The 13771-nt window shown below is 46.2% G+C and overlaps 1 protein-coding gene across 1 annotated transcript; it reads right to left on the bottom strand.

Annotated features, from left to right (window-relative positions):
• Positions 1 to 1557: 1557 nt before the first annotated feature.
• tcf19l (transcription factor 19 (SC1), like) lies at positions 1558 to 11353 on the bottom strand. Its single transcript, XM_084379606.1, has 6 exons — positions 11113 to 11353; positions 9618 to 10581; positions 6731 to 6900; positions 5574 to 5967; positions 4505 to 5012; positions 1558 to 4191 (listed from the first exon to the last, which is right to left on the bottom strand). The coding sequence occupies exons 2-6, from the start codon at positions 9886 to 9888 to the stop codon at positions 3849 to 3851; spliced, it is 1686 nt and encodes a 561-aa protein (XP_084235732.1). The 5' UTR covers positions 9889 to 10581; positions 11113 to 11353; the 3' UTR covers positions 1558 to 3848.
• Positions 11354 to 13771: the final 2418 nt, after the last annotated feature.

Genomic DNA, 13771 nt, shown 5'->3' with positions numbered 1-13771 from the left:
ACAATGAGGCGACCGCGGCAGTGCAATGATCGAACATATTGGCTACAAGCTTGATTTCATCTGTAAAAGCTGTTGAAGACGTTACAGGAAAAGAGGCGATGCAAAACATATCTGTCCATTGTTACCTCCGCCCAGGAGCTTCTGCTTTCACTCGTGTTCGTCTGTTTCCATGAAACTTGGACAGAGGATGGAGAAGAATAGACCCCATTAACTTGTGGTGCTGATCCAGGGATTTTTGCTCACTTTCTTCAACATTTTCCTTAATTTCGCTCCTGATAAATGGGGTGGCTGGTATCTGTGAGTGAGTACAACTTGATGTGGATCGATACAGGGCTGTTCAGTTTGATATCGGATGAGGGTCGACTGAATATAAGGGGACTGTTGGCCCTTGGCGGAGGTATGCGTTCTGAATGTCACAAAAAAAAGCCCTTTATCAATAACAGGTCAGTGTGCAGGATTTAGTAGCATCTAGCGATGAGGTTTGCACACTTCAAACAACTTAACATCCCCCGTCTCATCCTTCCCTACGATGGCCGCTGAAAACGTTGACGGCCGTCTTTATAGAAAGTGTTTTATCCTTTCTAGACACCAGACACCATGATAGCTCCCTCTGTAGATATACAGTACAAGACTCATTCTAGGGCAGTTCTGTGGTCGACTTCGAATGAGCTTTATGAACAATGTGCAGCGGTGACACACTCCCAAGACACTGTATGTGTTTGGCCTTGATTGTCAACCCACCATCTCCTCCGCTGAATAATACGTCTTGTCTGGCTTCAATCTTTTCTACCATCTCATGATGTCGTCTTTCAAGAAGCTGATGATTTTCCCTTTTGGTTCATGGTTATTCCTCAATAAAACCTCATTTGTGCTGTCAATGATGAGTATTATTTTCCATTTCTGCACCTAAATCCTACACACTTGATCTTAAAGCACCACCAGAGACGACATCTTTAACAAACGCACAAATATATAATACATTTGTAATTCTAACAGAAGCAGCAAGTTGTCCATGTTGAGAAGCTGTGATATTTGGGGCGTTTTTTGCTTCAATAAATAATGATCAAAATAATTGTGGATTATTTTTCTGTCAATTTTTCTAATCTATTAAATCGACTAAGGGTCTCAGCTCCACCGTTTCCATCAGGTTGGTTTGAAACTGCCTCAAAATCTAGACAGAGTCAAAACTTTGAGGTAGAAGCAGCAGTGTGACGCGGTGAATCTCCCCAACAGCTGCGTTGTGAAAACGATCCAGTGATTTGCACTCTCCAGATTTGATATCACACAGGCACCGTGTCACACTGCCAATTTTACCTTCTCACCAATTAAAAAGTACATCAGTCTCTCAGTGGTTGCATTTTTTACTTTGAAACTGTGTGGCATGCCTCATGAAAGCGAGGAACGTGCACGGAGAGGTGAGCTAACGCAGCAGTATGACATCGGGAACGACTACGAGTGATGAGGTGAAGTTAACACATTTCTTTGAGGGAACCTCAACAGACAAACAGGCATTTAAATATCTTTAGAGCCCCAAATCTAAGAGACAAAAACAATATGTAACACTGACATCTTTACTGGCAAACAAGACACACAAAATCAAAACAACTGGCTGAAGATCAACAGAGAAAACTTTTTTTTTTTTTGTCCTTTTACATTTCCGTAAACCACTGCTCAACAGAACCAAACAGGTCCTGAGCATCTGTATTATAGTATCAAGCTATTTTGTTAAATCCTAAATAATTGATATTGTATTACTGCGGTGAGGTGATGAAGCCTCACAATATTAAAAACAACATGTTGTTATTTTTGCGGTGATATGTTGTCAAACTGTCAACGGGATTATCTGGAGTGTGCCCGGAGCCTTTTGAGTAGTAACACAACATTAACTGAAAGGAACAGTTCACCCAAAAGTGAAAACTGAGTCGTTATCTACTCACCCTCATGCTGAGTTCACGCTGGGTTCATTTTCCTCAGCTACTTGTTGTTTAGGAGAATGCTGTCGTGCTGTTTTTGCTGTGAAGCTCCAGATATGAAAAATGTTTTGTGGACTACGAAACTTCACCCGACTTTCCATCAGCATGAGGGTGAGCAGACAACGACTGAATCCTTTAAATCCGTTGAACAGAATTATTGTTTTCACTGAACGCTGTTATTGGGTTTTAAAATGAATCCGCTGACCACAAACGATTTTTGTCTCGACAGCTACTTAACCAACAATCTAGTTGGCATAGCAGTGGCAGTGATGTAGCTGAGAGTCGCTGTGTAATCAGTCTGCGAGCTTCAGTGAAGCCAAAGATGATTATTATTTTATTGCTCAAGAATCATTTTCATTTTTCTTCCACCTTCCTCTCTTCTCAAAAAAACTGCAGGTCTGCCACAGTGGTATAATCAAAGTAAAGTTTGCTAGACCCATTTTTACACAACACCAGCCCTGACAAAGACTATTTTAACACTACCATTATCTGAATAGCTGTAAATCTGAATATTATCAAGCTTATACAAGTGGTGCAGAGGCTAAGCTGCTCAAAAATGCTGTTTTAGAAACCAAAGAGGCCGGTTTTGTCCATGTGAGGCGAGCAAAGTCAAACAGTTTGGATTAAATAATAGAAAAAGGTGCTTAAGAGAAGAGTTTCCTGCACTATGATTTTATTCTACTCAAGCAGCACCTGAGCAAATACTTGTACATCTACTGTTCAGTCGAGTCAGGTCCAGCCCATTTCACACAGGACAAAATCGTCAGCTTTGGCCCAAGAGCTCGGCAGTGTGAGGAGACTCGAGGAGGAGACTGGTCTGAGGAGGAGACCTTCAAATCATCAACACTCAACCCGCCAGTCAGAGACGATGACATCATTTCATCCGATTATCCCGTTACATCAGCGGATGACATTTCATGACATTTCACTGGTAATGAGTCCTCCAAAACCAGCAGCAGACACGCTCCCAGCCTACACTCAGACTTCTTCAAACAACACAGCCCCACTGTACATATTCCTCCTCCCAGCAGCTGCCTCTGCCGAAGTGCCTTGAAACATTTGATTATCGTCCCCGGAGCACCTCTGATCAGCGGCAACAATGGAAGTCTGCTGACACATTTTCCTGGCGTTTAATTGTCTTGAAACATCACACGCCCACTCCCAGACAGCTGCTGCCACACAGGAGAGCTGCGCGGAAACATTTCATCGCCGTTATCGCTGAGGTGGGAAAACACCAGCCCAGCACTGATTTATTTTGAGGGGGAGAGAGTTTTTTTGGGCGATCACACCATCAGTAAATGTTCACTGAAGGTCCTGTCCTGCCTTGAAAAATTGGCCTGGTTTTGAGAATAGTGAAGGTGGCTGCACTGAGACGTCTAATGCAGTGCCATCGCCCGTATAGAGTCCTGCTGATGCAGCCCGATCTGAAACATTTCATTAATCTTCCTGAATGTTGCCTCCTGGTCAACGACAGCCGTGGTGGGAGTGTGCTTAGAAACATTTCATCATGTTTTCCCGCCGTGATCGCGCCTCTCCAGGCAGTCAACGCCATAATGAAATCCGACCAAAGACATTTCATTACACCTCCTCCGAAGCCCGAGCCCTGAAACTAAGAGGGCGAGAGGTTTGTGAAGCAGCTGTGCGACTGTCGGGTCACACATCCGCAAACTTTGGAAGACCGGGATGTAAAAACTGAAGAAAACTCTTTTCCATCTTCTCTTGAGGTAAGAAAAAAAGCTCTGTGTGCTTGAGTAGAGCAGCCCAGTGACCATTAGAAGAAGTAGCCTGTCTTCAATGAAAAGTCTGTTGATTTCAAGTGTGAACATGTAAAAGGGTGAATTGTGGTAACTGGAGTGAACTTGGTTTTTCCTCCTATCAGCGACATCCGCAGTGGAAGTCGGCGTTGGGGTCCTTCAGGAGCTTCTTGCGGTCGACGTGCAGACAGTCTATGTGGTACCAGGCGTCGCACACGTCGCACTGGATCCACTGCACCGTGTCCTGCTGAGGCAGCCGGCACCGCGGCGCCGCACACGGCTCCACCGCCCCGACGGCCACCTCCTCGTCTTCCTCATCGTCGTCGTCCTCATCGTCGGAGGAGGAAGAGGAGGAGCCGGAGGAGGATGAGGCGGAGGAGGTAGAGGAGGAAGATGAGGAGGATGGAGAGGGCAGGGACGGCCGGGGAGGGAGAGGGTGTTTTCTGGGGCGGCCTCGTCGTTTGCTGCGAGGAGGAAAGAAAACGGAGGTTCAGACGGTGAAAAAAATGAAGACGCAAAGTATTAAGGAGGATTTAATGTGTAAATATTTCAGAAAATCTGGGTCTTCACTCAACATTTGCTACAGATTAACTTTAATCAAACAATGACTTCTTTTCATGCAACACTTCCTGCTCATTTGTATTTAGTGGGATTATAAAATGTAAACAAAAATGTGACTTTGGTGACTCTCAGGATGCCTTCAGAATAATCTGCAAATAAATAAGGAGCCTTGGTTGGCGGCAAAGACACAGATTTTCCTAACTCGAAACATTTTACCTTGCTGGATGGTGGAATCTGTTGAACTGCACCCTGCCTCTGTCCTCTGTGCAGACCCTCACTGAAGGCGAGGCCAAGCTGTAGTTCTCCCCTCCGACCACCAGAGGGGAGAAAACTGGAGAGCTGTGAGCTCTCCGCCTGCCTCTCTGTGCCATCGGAGAAATGTGTGCAGGTTTCTGTTGGCGGAAAGCCGCGATGTTGCCGTGCATCACCGTCTGGACCCGGTGCATCGGCTGCACTTCCTGCTTGTGAACAGCGGGGTTGGAGAATGACGCCTGCAGGATGTGGTGGTTGAGTCTACTGTTGGTCATGGCACCGTGGAAACTGCCGATGGTCCTGATGCCGACGGGAAAGGGCTTGGCCTCCAGAGGCCGCCGGACATCGTTGTGGCTCTTGGGCTGCAGCGGCAGAGGAGGAGGAGAAGTAAAACCCTCCGACTCAGACTTGTAGAGCCGCCGCCGCTTCTTCCCCCTCGCCCTCTGTCCGTCATCCACACCTCCTGCTGGAGCTGAACGACATTGAAATAAGATTATTGATATTGGAGAGGTGATCACAACAGAAGCCTGCATTTGTCTGAGCTTGTTTGTTTGATCTAACAGCAGCCAGAGTTTGTAAAACAAGGCAGTCCCGATCAAATATGAACCACCGTCCTGTTCATCGTCGATTTCTCTTCTAAAATATTTCAAAGACATATTTTAGTGAACGAATAGATGTTATATGATATTGTTTGTTATCAGCTGTCTGCCGTACAGTCTCCTGTTTCAAAACAGACTGAGCCAAAATAAAGCACCGCCCAACTCCATGTATGTCACCCATCAGCAGGCGCATTTATTAGTCAGGTACGGTGCAGTGCATTGTGGTTGTTGTAGGTTTTCTACCATTTGAGCAAAAAGGAAATACCACTGCCCTTTTTCTGTCTTCTCTGGTCATGTGGCACCAATCTCAAATGGATTTGTCTTTCGACTGCATAGACAGCCCAGAATTATCCAAGGACCATCTATCCAGCAGTGAAGTACTTCAAGTTACAAAGTGCACAGTGGTACGTTTTAAGCATTTTGCTGAACCTCACCTCCTCGACTTCTGGGCTCATCCGAGCTGTCGTCCTCTAGGAGCACCGTGTGCGCCGACTTCCTCCTGCTCCTGGAGGTCGACTGGAGGGACTTTGTTGAAGGCACTGAAACTGCGGAGGCGAATGTTGGGGGTGTTGAGGGAGGGAGCAGAGAGGAGAGGCCCACAGCCAGGGGCGGCGAGGAGGAGGAGCCGGGGTCCGAGGCGGTTCCCTCGTGGCTGTGGCTCCTCTGAAAGGTCCAGGCGCTGCCCTTCATCTTACTCAGGCTGCCAATGGAGTTGAGGATGACGGTGGCCCGGTTGATGGAGAGCTTGGACAGGTCCAGGTTGGCGGCCTCCTTGCGGTCCGGATTGGTTCGGATCCGGTTCTGTAAGTCTGAGGAGAAGGTGCCCGCCTAGGAGACAAGGTACAAGTATATTTAAATTAGAGCTTTATGATAAAAAGCCCAAATATAATCATCTATGTGGAGCAGATGTTTGATGTTTGTTTTTTATTTTTCAAAAAATGTTACGGCACACTTTCTTACAATTTATGAATGAGAAAGTTATTAATTGAAGTACAAAATATGATATTGCATGAACAGTTCTGTCAGTGAAATACTGAATGTTCATGTGCCACCTGGTGGACACCTGAACCAGAACCAAGTGCTTCATTGTCACAACGCATGCACACTGTTACAGCATGAGTGGGAGGGACAGTAAAGGAGAACAGCAGTATTTTATATTTCCAGAGTTGGATTAAAACACATTTAGTGCTCTAGTGAGTGTTTACAGCAGCAGGACAATCTAGAAAAATACAGAATATCACTGCAGACGTTCATTTTTTCCCTCCGGCACAACAGTGAGAGGTGCCATCAACTAAAAAGTTATTAAAGTTTTAATAATTGTGTGCCGTCTGCTTGCCGAGCATATACAGCAAGTTTGTCTTGAGAGAAAACGTGCCAGCTGTTTTCAATGTGCGTCTGAACTCATTATCTCAACTCGCTCTATGAATCGATGCTCTTGGGTGGATCATGTGATCACTTGAGGTCGTATTGGAGAAAGTCTGTATTGTAACGTAGTCGACAGAGCTGCAACGATGATTAAAAGAAAAATCGCTGACTATTTGGACGATGGATTAATGTTGAACCGGTGTTTAAAAACAACAACAAAGTTTACCTTTGGAATCGTGATAGCATCAAAGTCAAGCGGGCGAACTTTGACCTTCTGGAAGAGGAAGTAGAACTCGGGGCTCCCTGCAGCCGACTGACCACCGAAGGTCAGCGTGTCACCGTCTGAGAGCTCCCATTGGACGCCGGGCTGCAGGCGGACCTCATTGACCCAAGTGCCTGTCAACACAAGAGGAAGAGGAGGTGAAGATTTAATGTGTTTTAATTTAATGTGTAAAGTGCTTCACTACAAACCGAAGGCAATTAATTGCTGAATTTTAATGGTTAAGATGCTCAGAGACTCTTAATCTGAAATGTCAGCGGTGGTCCAAATGATCAGTCCAGGCGAACACACGTAAACAAGGCAAGAGCTTTGCAGTTGAAGGCAAAGTCACCTTCTCACAGAACTTTTTAAAATGAGAACGTCTGTCAAAAAAAGAACAAATCAAGCGAGCGGAGCGTCAAAATAAAGTCATTTGTCGACTATCAGTGTGTTTACAGCTTCCAGAATTGAGGCAAAATGTAAAACAGTCTGTGAAATGGACCTAGAATATAGGAGCTGCAAGGCTACAAGGCAATCAAATGGCCATGACAGCACAGCACAAAATGAGAAATGCACAGTGAATACTAAAATGTAATTTTAATAGCGGGGATGAAAAATGTGTGAAACAGACTGTGAAATTACTTGAAAAATTAGACAGTGAGGGCGCAGTTTAGATTGGGAGCCTGTCAGACACAGTCCGCTGGCCTTAAGAGAAGACTTTCACTCTCAATCTCCTCCTTCCTCACCTTGTACCGCTTCACGTGCACTTCAGGTTTCACTAAAAACCATTAGCAAACTGAGATAGTGAGATGTAGTATCTCCGTCCTCCCTGTACATACACTGGAAGGTTGTGTCCTTCTAACGGACATCATATCCATCTTTAGCTCTCATTAATCTTGTTTAAACATTTTGCTCCTCTTTAACCCCTTTAAACATTCACCCAGTGCATCAGATCAGTTTTACCACCAGCTGAGACTGAATGAAACAGACATTGTATACATTATATGTGTAATTATGTTGTCATCCAGAGCTGAATGCATCTAGTGGCATGTTTTGGTATATATGTGGCAGCTTCACAGCTAATAGGCACTTAACATTATGGCTTTTTTTTGCAGATTTTACTGTCTTTTTATTTCATTCAAGTGGGGCTAAAACTAACACGTTTCTACACTGCTGATTATTTTCTTGATTAATCAGTGAAGTATTTGGTTTACAAAAACTCAAAATAGTGAAATCTGTCCACCAGGTACGATCAACAGTCCAAAATCTAAAGAGATTTAATTCATAATCACATACAACAAAGAAAAGCAACGTATAAGCACAATTAAGTCACTGGAACTACGAAGTGTTTGACATCTTTTTATTTGAGAAATGACTTAAATGAGTAATCGATTATAAAAATAGCTGTCAGTTCATTTTCTGCCCATTAGCAACTAATCAAAGAATTGTTTCGGCTCTACTTTCAAGCATAAAGTTGTTTTGGTGTAAAGAAAACAACTACAACTATTAAATTAATGGCCAACTACTTTGATATTTGATTAACCAGTTTGGAGGTTGTTGTTTTTTTATTCTCTGGTTCCAGCTTCTTAAATGTGGTTATTTCCTGTTTTCTTTACTCTGTGACAGCAGTCTGAGTATCTATACTATCTTTATTTATAATATCTTTTGGTTGTGGACAAAACAAGACATCTGAGGACATCCTCTTGGAGACTAAGAATGAGACTAAATAAATCTACGTAGTCCCACATTGTGTCGCTTTAATTGTGCACCTCATGGGTGCATGGTGCGTGCATGCAGACTGGGTTTTGCCTCGTCTTTCTGTTTTCTCTCCACCAGCAAAGTTTTCTAAAACCGACCACAAAAACACCTTGAGGTTTGAAAAATGGTGCAAATCATATGCATTGTTCTTCAATCTAACTGGACACTTTTGTTTTGTTTTTGGAAAGACTGTCACAGACTATCATCAAAACTGGAAGATGGTATTTTTCCCTCCAGCGGCCTCCAGCGCCACAGATTTGGAGCACTCAAGTTTAAATACATTCCCCTTTCTTTGTAATCAGTCTGGAGCTGGCATCACGCTTTGTGCTCCAATTCAGAGAGAACATTAAATCAAGGTCAAAGATCGGGAGAAGTTAAGATGATCCTTAATTACTTCCTTATCACCACTATCAAACTCCAATTTCAGTGATTTAGTTTCATAGTGAATCAAACTGGGAGGACTACGTGCTTCAACGGGCTGAGAGCGTTCTGCAACTCTAAATTGGATTTTTTTTAAAAAGTCCTGGCGGGAGAGATAAATGAAAAGTTTTTAAAGTGGAGACAGGCATTTAGTTCCCAGTGTGTGTGTGTGTGTGTGTGTGTGTGTGTGTGTGTGTGTGTGTGTGATAATCTGAGGTTTCACCTTGTCTGCATATCTACAGCTGTGTTCAGTTTGTTTGTGGGAGTCAGCTGCTGTCTGACTGCAGGTGTTGTTTTAGTGTTTCTGTCAGTTATTCTGCAGAAGTGTGTGTGTGTGTGTGTGTGTGTGTGTGTGTGTGTGTGTGTGTGTGTGTGTCTTGACTCCTGTTAATCCAATGTGTGTGGGGCCAGTTCAGCTTCAAATCACTTCTATTTCTGTTACACAAGCGAAGTGCGTATTCATCCGTCTTCAACACAGATATTTTTACTTTTTTCTACGAACAATTAACAAAAAGTAAGAGTGTGTTGACGTGAGAATGCGTTTCCCCGCAGCAGAAGTAATATTTCTTGTAATCAGGGTGTAACTTCACCTCAATCCTTCTTCCACAATGACTGTTGAGGTGTGAACAAGTCTCATTTTGAGGTGCAGATGTGTGTGTGTGTGTGTGACTCTCACCATGACTGCTCCTGTCCTTGATGTGCACCCTCCAGCCCTCCTCCTGCGGCGCTACGTCACCTCCGCTGGCCTCCTTCTCTGCGTGCAGCTCGGCGTGGATCCGCGACACGGACGTCGAGTCCAACGTGACATCGCAGAGCTCCGCCGCCCGGCCCAGGCGGAACACAGAGTGGCTCAGCGCCGGCCTGAACGTGTACAGGTCCCTTGCGGAGTCGCCGGCTGACGAACCGATCCGAAGCAGCTGGAAGCACGGCTGCACCCCTGACAGCATGACTGAAAGGTTTGATTGTCTGCCACCGCCTAGCCCTTATCTGTGACAGGCCCCGAGTTACAGGAGGCTGCAATCCATCGTGAGATACAACTCTTTACTAGAGGTTAGAAGTTAAGTTGAAGGCATTTGACCAAAGAGTGCTGACTGCTAACACAAAGATAAAATATTCTGCCAGAAAGCACCGAGTGTGAAGGTTACAGGCAGGTGCAGCAGCCGCTCTGAGCAACAGATGTTTGCATTAGTATGAGGAGCTGACGGCTTGTTGTATCCCGAATACATGAATAAATAATGAGGATATAGAGTACTGTATAAGCTGGTGAAGTGTGGAAATGAGCTCCTGCACACTATTATGAGCTCAAACTCAAACAGACTAAATCCCCCCTGGAGTGAGAGGCTATAAGCTGGAGGATTTGAGAATAGAGAGCTTCAAGCGATGGTGGACAGCCTGTGTGTCGCCGTGCTGCTAATTCGAAAGGTGCAGTAAACATTTAAAAGCGAGGAAAGTAAACCTGCCAACGAACTTGACAGCCGTGACTTTTGGAGTGCTGACGTTTAGTATTTTCAGGTCTGAACATCCGTCATCTGAGCCTCTGTGTGTGTGTGCGAGTGTGAGATTAAAATCCCAGGCTTCTTGACATCAATTGACATCAGCCGTCTCACAGGTGGGAGGCCTGACAGGGCGCAGCAGCTGATCTGAAAGAAAAACAAAAAGAAAAATGAAACAAAAATGTCTCCCACTTCTTAATTGCTCTACTTAACGTGCTGGAAACTGTGTAAATATAAATTTACTTGACAACATAAAAGCACCATAAAAAAAAACACGTTTAATCGTTTCACTGCAGGCTCGTGTTAAATGAAATGTCAGGAGAGAAACAGAAACACACAGCAGCTTCATTTCCAACAGGCCATGAACACTCAGCTAGCTGCACCGCATGCCGGACATCAGCTGCACGCAGACCCACTGACAAATCATGGGATCAGCACACAAAGCAAGAAACAATAACCAGCAGGCGTGAACAGCTGGTCAAGCAAAAGCCTCTTTTTGCAACAATAACTGCATATATCTAAGTGTGAGCTGCATATTAACTCGAGCACGAGTTAGTTAAAGTTAACAAGAGCAGAGGAGACACCGTAGTCCTGATTTTTAGCTTGTCAGTCACACAGGATTAAGCTAGCTGTCGTTAGTTCCTTGTACACAGAATGAAAGTCAAAGCTGCCACTTACACCGACAGCAGCTTCACTCCGAGTGACTGTGGAAATACTCCTCCGACACGGTGAGCGGCCGGACCGGCGGGTTTATCTCCTCCAGGCGGATGAAGTTCTTGGTTCTGCGGGTTTTTATCGCCGTTGTTCGTCAGGCTTCAGTGCGGCTTTTCTCCTCCTTTCCTCCCAGGAGGAAGTCCTTTGAAATTTGGCGCGCCACTCCCGGAGCTTCCTAGTGCTAGAAGCTACGTCACGTCCGGCTCCGCCCCGATTGGCTGACGGCCAGAGCGCTTTCAGCGGGAGCACGAGCGACAGGCCTGCAGCCCCGAGGACCAGGGACAGACCAGAGACAGCAGAGACAGGCCTGCAGCCCCGAGGACCAGGGACAGAGCAGAGACAGCAGAGACAGCAGAGACAGGCCTGCAGCCCCGAGGACTAGGGACAGAGTAGAGACAGAGTAGAGACAGCAGAGACAGGCCTGCAGCCCCGAGGACCAGGGACAGACCAGAGACAGAGTAGAGACAGCAGAGACAGGCCTGCAGCCATGAGAACCAGGGACATGGTAGAGACAGAGCAGAGACAGAGCAGAGACAGCAGAGACAGGCCTGCAGCCCCGAGGACCAGGGACAGACCAGAGACAGCAGAGACAGGCCTGCAGCTCCGAGGACCAGGGACAGAGTAGAGACAGAGCAGAGACAGGCCTGCAGCCCCGAGGACCAGGGACAGACCAGAGACAGAGCAGAGACAGGCCTGCAGCCCCGAGGACCAGGGACAGAGCAGAGACAGAGCAGAGACAGCAGAGACAGGCCTGCAGCCCCGAGGACCAGGGACAGACCAGAGACAGAGCAGAGACAGCAGAGACAGGCCTGCAGCCCCGAGGACCAGGGACAGAGCAGAGACAGAGCAGAGACAGGCCTGCAGCCCCGAGGACCAGAGACAGAGTAGAGACAGAACAGAGACAGGCCTGCAGCCCCGAGGACCAGAGACAGAGCAGAGACAGAGCAGAGACAGGCCTGCAGCCCCGAGGACCAGAGACAGAGCAGAGACAGGCCTGCAGCCCCGAGGACCAGAGACAGAGCAGAGACAGGCCTGCAGCCCCGAGGACCAGGGACAGAGTAGAGACAGAGCAGAGACAGGCCTGCAGCCCCGAGGACCAGGGACAGAGTAGAGACAGAGCAGAGACAGGCCTGCAGCCCCGAGGACCAGGGACAGAGTAGAGACAGAGCAGAGACAGGCCTGCAGCCCCGAGGACCAGGGACAGAGTAGAGACAGAGTAGAGACAGGCCTGCAGCCCCGAGGACCAGGGACAGAGTAGAGACAGAGCAGAGACAGGCCTGCAGCCCCGAGGACCAGGGACAGAGTAGAGACAGAGCAGAGACAGGCCTGCAGCCCCGAGGACCAGGGACAGAGTAGAGACAGAGCAGAGACAGGCCTGCAGCCCCGAGGACCAGGGACAGAGTAGAGACAGAGCAGAGACAGGCCTGCAGCCCCGAGGACCAGGGACAGAGTAGAGACAGAGCAGAGACAGGCCTGCAGCCCCGAGGACCAGAGACAGACCAGAGACAGAGTAGAGACAGCAGAGACAGGCCTGCAGCCCCGAGGACCAGAGACAGAGTAGAGACAGAGCAGAGACAGGCCTGCAGCCCCGAGGACCAGGGACAGAGCAGAGACAGAGCAGAGACAGGCCTGCAGCCCCGAGGACCAGAGACAGAGTAGAGACAGCAGAGACAGGCCTGCAGCCCTGAGGACCAGAGACAGAGATGTGTCTCTGTTGAGACACTGGAGATGAAGAGTATGAAAAATTGTAATCTGAACAGCAACTTGTAACTAAATGTAGTGGAGTAGAAGTAGGTTGCATAAAGACACTCATGTACAAGTACCTAAAACTTGTATTTGCTCACAGTACTTGAATTATTCACTGCTGCTTATCACAACTTGTACTGACTACTACTTCTGTAGTACTTCTGTCTATATTTGAGTAATCTTGATGTTGAAGAGCTTCAGTTTTGTGTTCTGTAACGTGTTTTATCTGAAAATGTTTGAGATCATCTCTAGATGCTAATCCGTCACATTCAAATGGAAAATACTCGAGTGTGTTTAAGTGAAATGGAAAATAAACCTCTTGATTCACTCTCTGTTGAAAAGTCATTTAATTGGAATAATTCATTCATTACAGAAAAAGAGAAGCTTTACAAAAGTCTGTGCAGGATGCCAAAAGGTCTTATATGATACCAGTATATAAATAATCATTGATTTATTCTTCAAGCAAACAGCGAGGGGGGAGTGTGTGGCTGCTCGTTCCTGGCAGTGACGTGAAGTATCATTACAGTCAACGATTACCCACCAAGATCTGAACTCTCAAGATATGAAACGTTCAAATTAGTTCTTTCAAAACGAAAGCAACAAGAAGCAACAGAGACTTTCATGCAGACTAGCGTCGCAGCAGAATACCTGTCTCACAGATCACCTGACTGCTGTCGTACCATGTGAGTCGCTTACCTACAGTATTGAATTGTATTGAATATAAACGTATTGTTACAAACATCTTTAAAAAAAATAGTTGCAATAAACATGTAAAATAAAGAAAAACTGTTTCTATTCCTTTAAGGGTCACTAACTGATAATGATACCTGTGTAAAACAGTACACCATGATACCATGACACCCTGATATTTCAGAGA

Source organism: Pagrus pagrus (assembly GCF_965226575.1).
Source record: "Pagrus pagrus genome assembly, chromosome: 17".
NCBI lineage: Eukaryota > Metazoa > Chordata > Actinopteri > Spariformes > Sparidae > Pagrus > Pagrus pagrus.
The sequence above is the reverse complement of the archived record's forward strand: the minus strand, read 5'-3'. Positions and strand labels throughout refer to the sequence as shown.

Bases quoted from the DNA above. Each gene is read 5' to 3' on its own strand.
- tcf19l (XM_084379606.1), bottom strand. From the start codon at position 9,888: ATGCTGTCAGGGGTGCAGCCGTGCTTCCAGCTGCTTCGGATCGGTTCG. The intron at 5,013-5,573 runs GTGAGGTTCAGC...AATGTCGTTCAG, and splicing joins TGAGCCCAGAAGTCGAGGAG to CTCCAGCAGGAGGTGTGGAT. The intron at 4,192-4,504 runs GTAAAATGTTTC...TCCTCCTCGCAG, and splicing joins AGATTCCACCATCCAGCAAG to CAAACGACGAGGCCGCCCCA.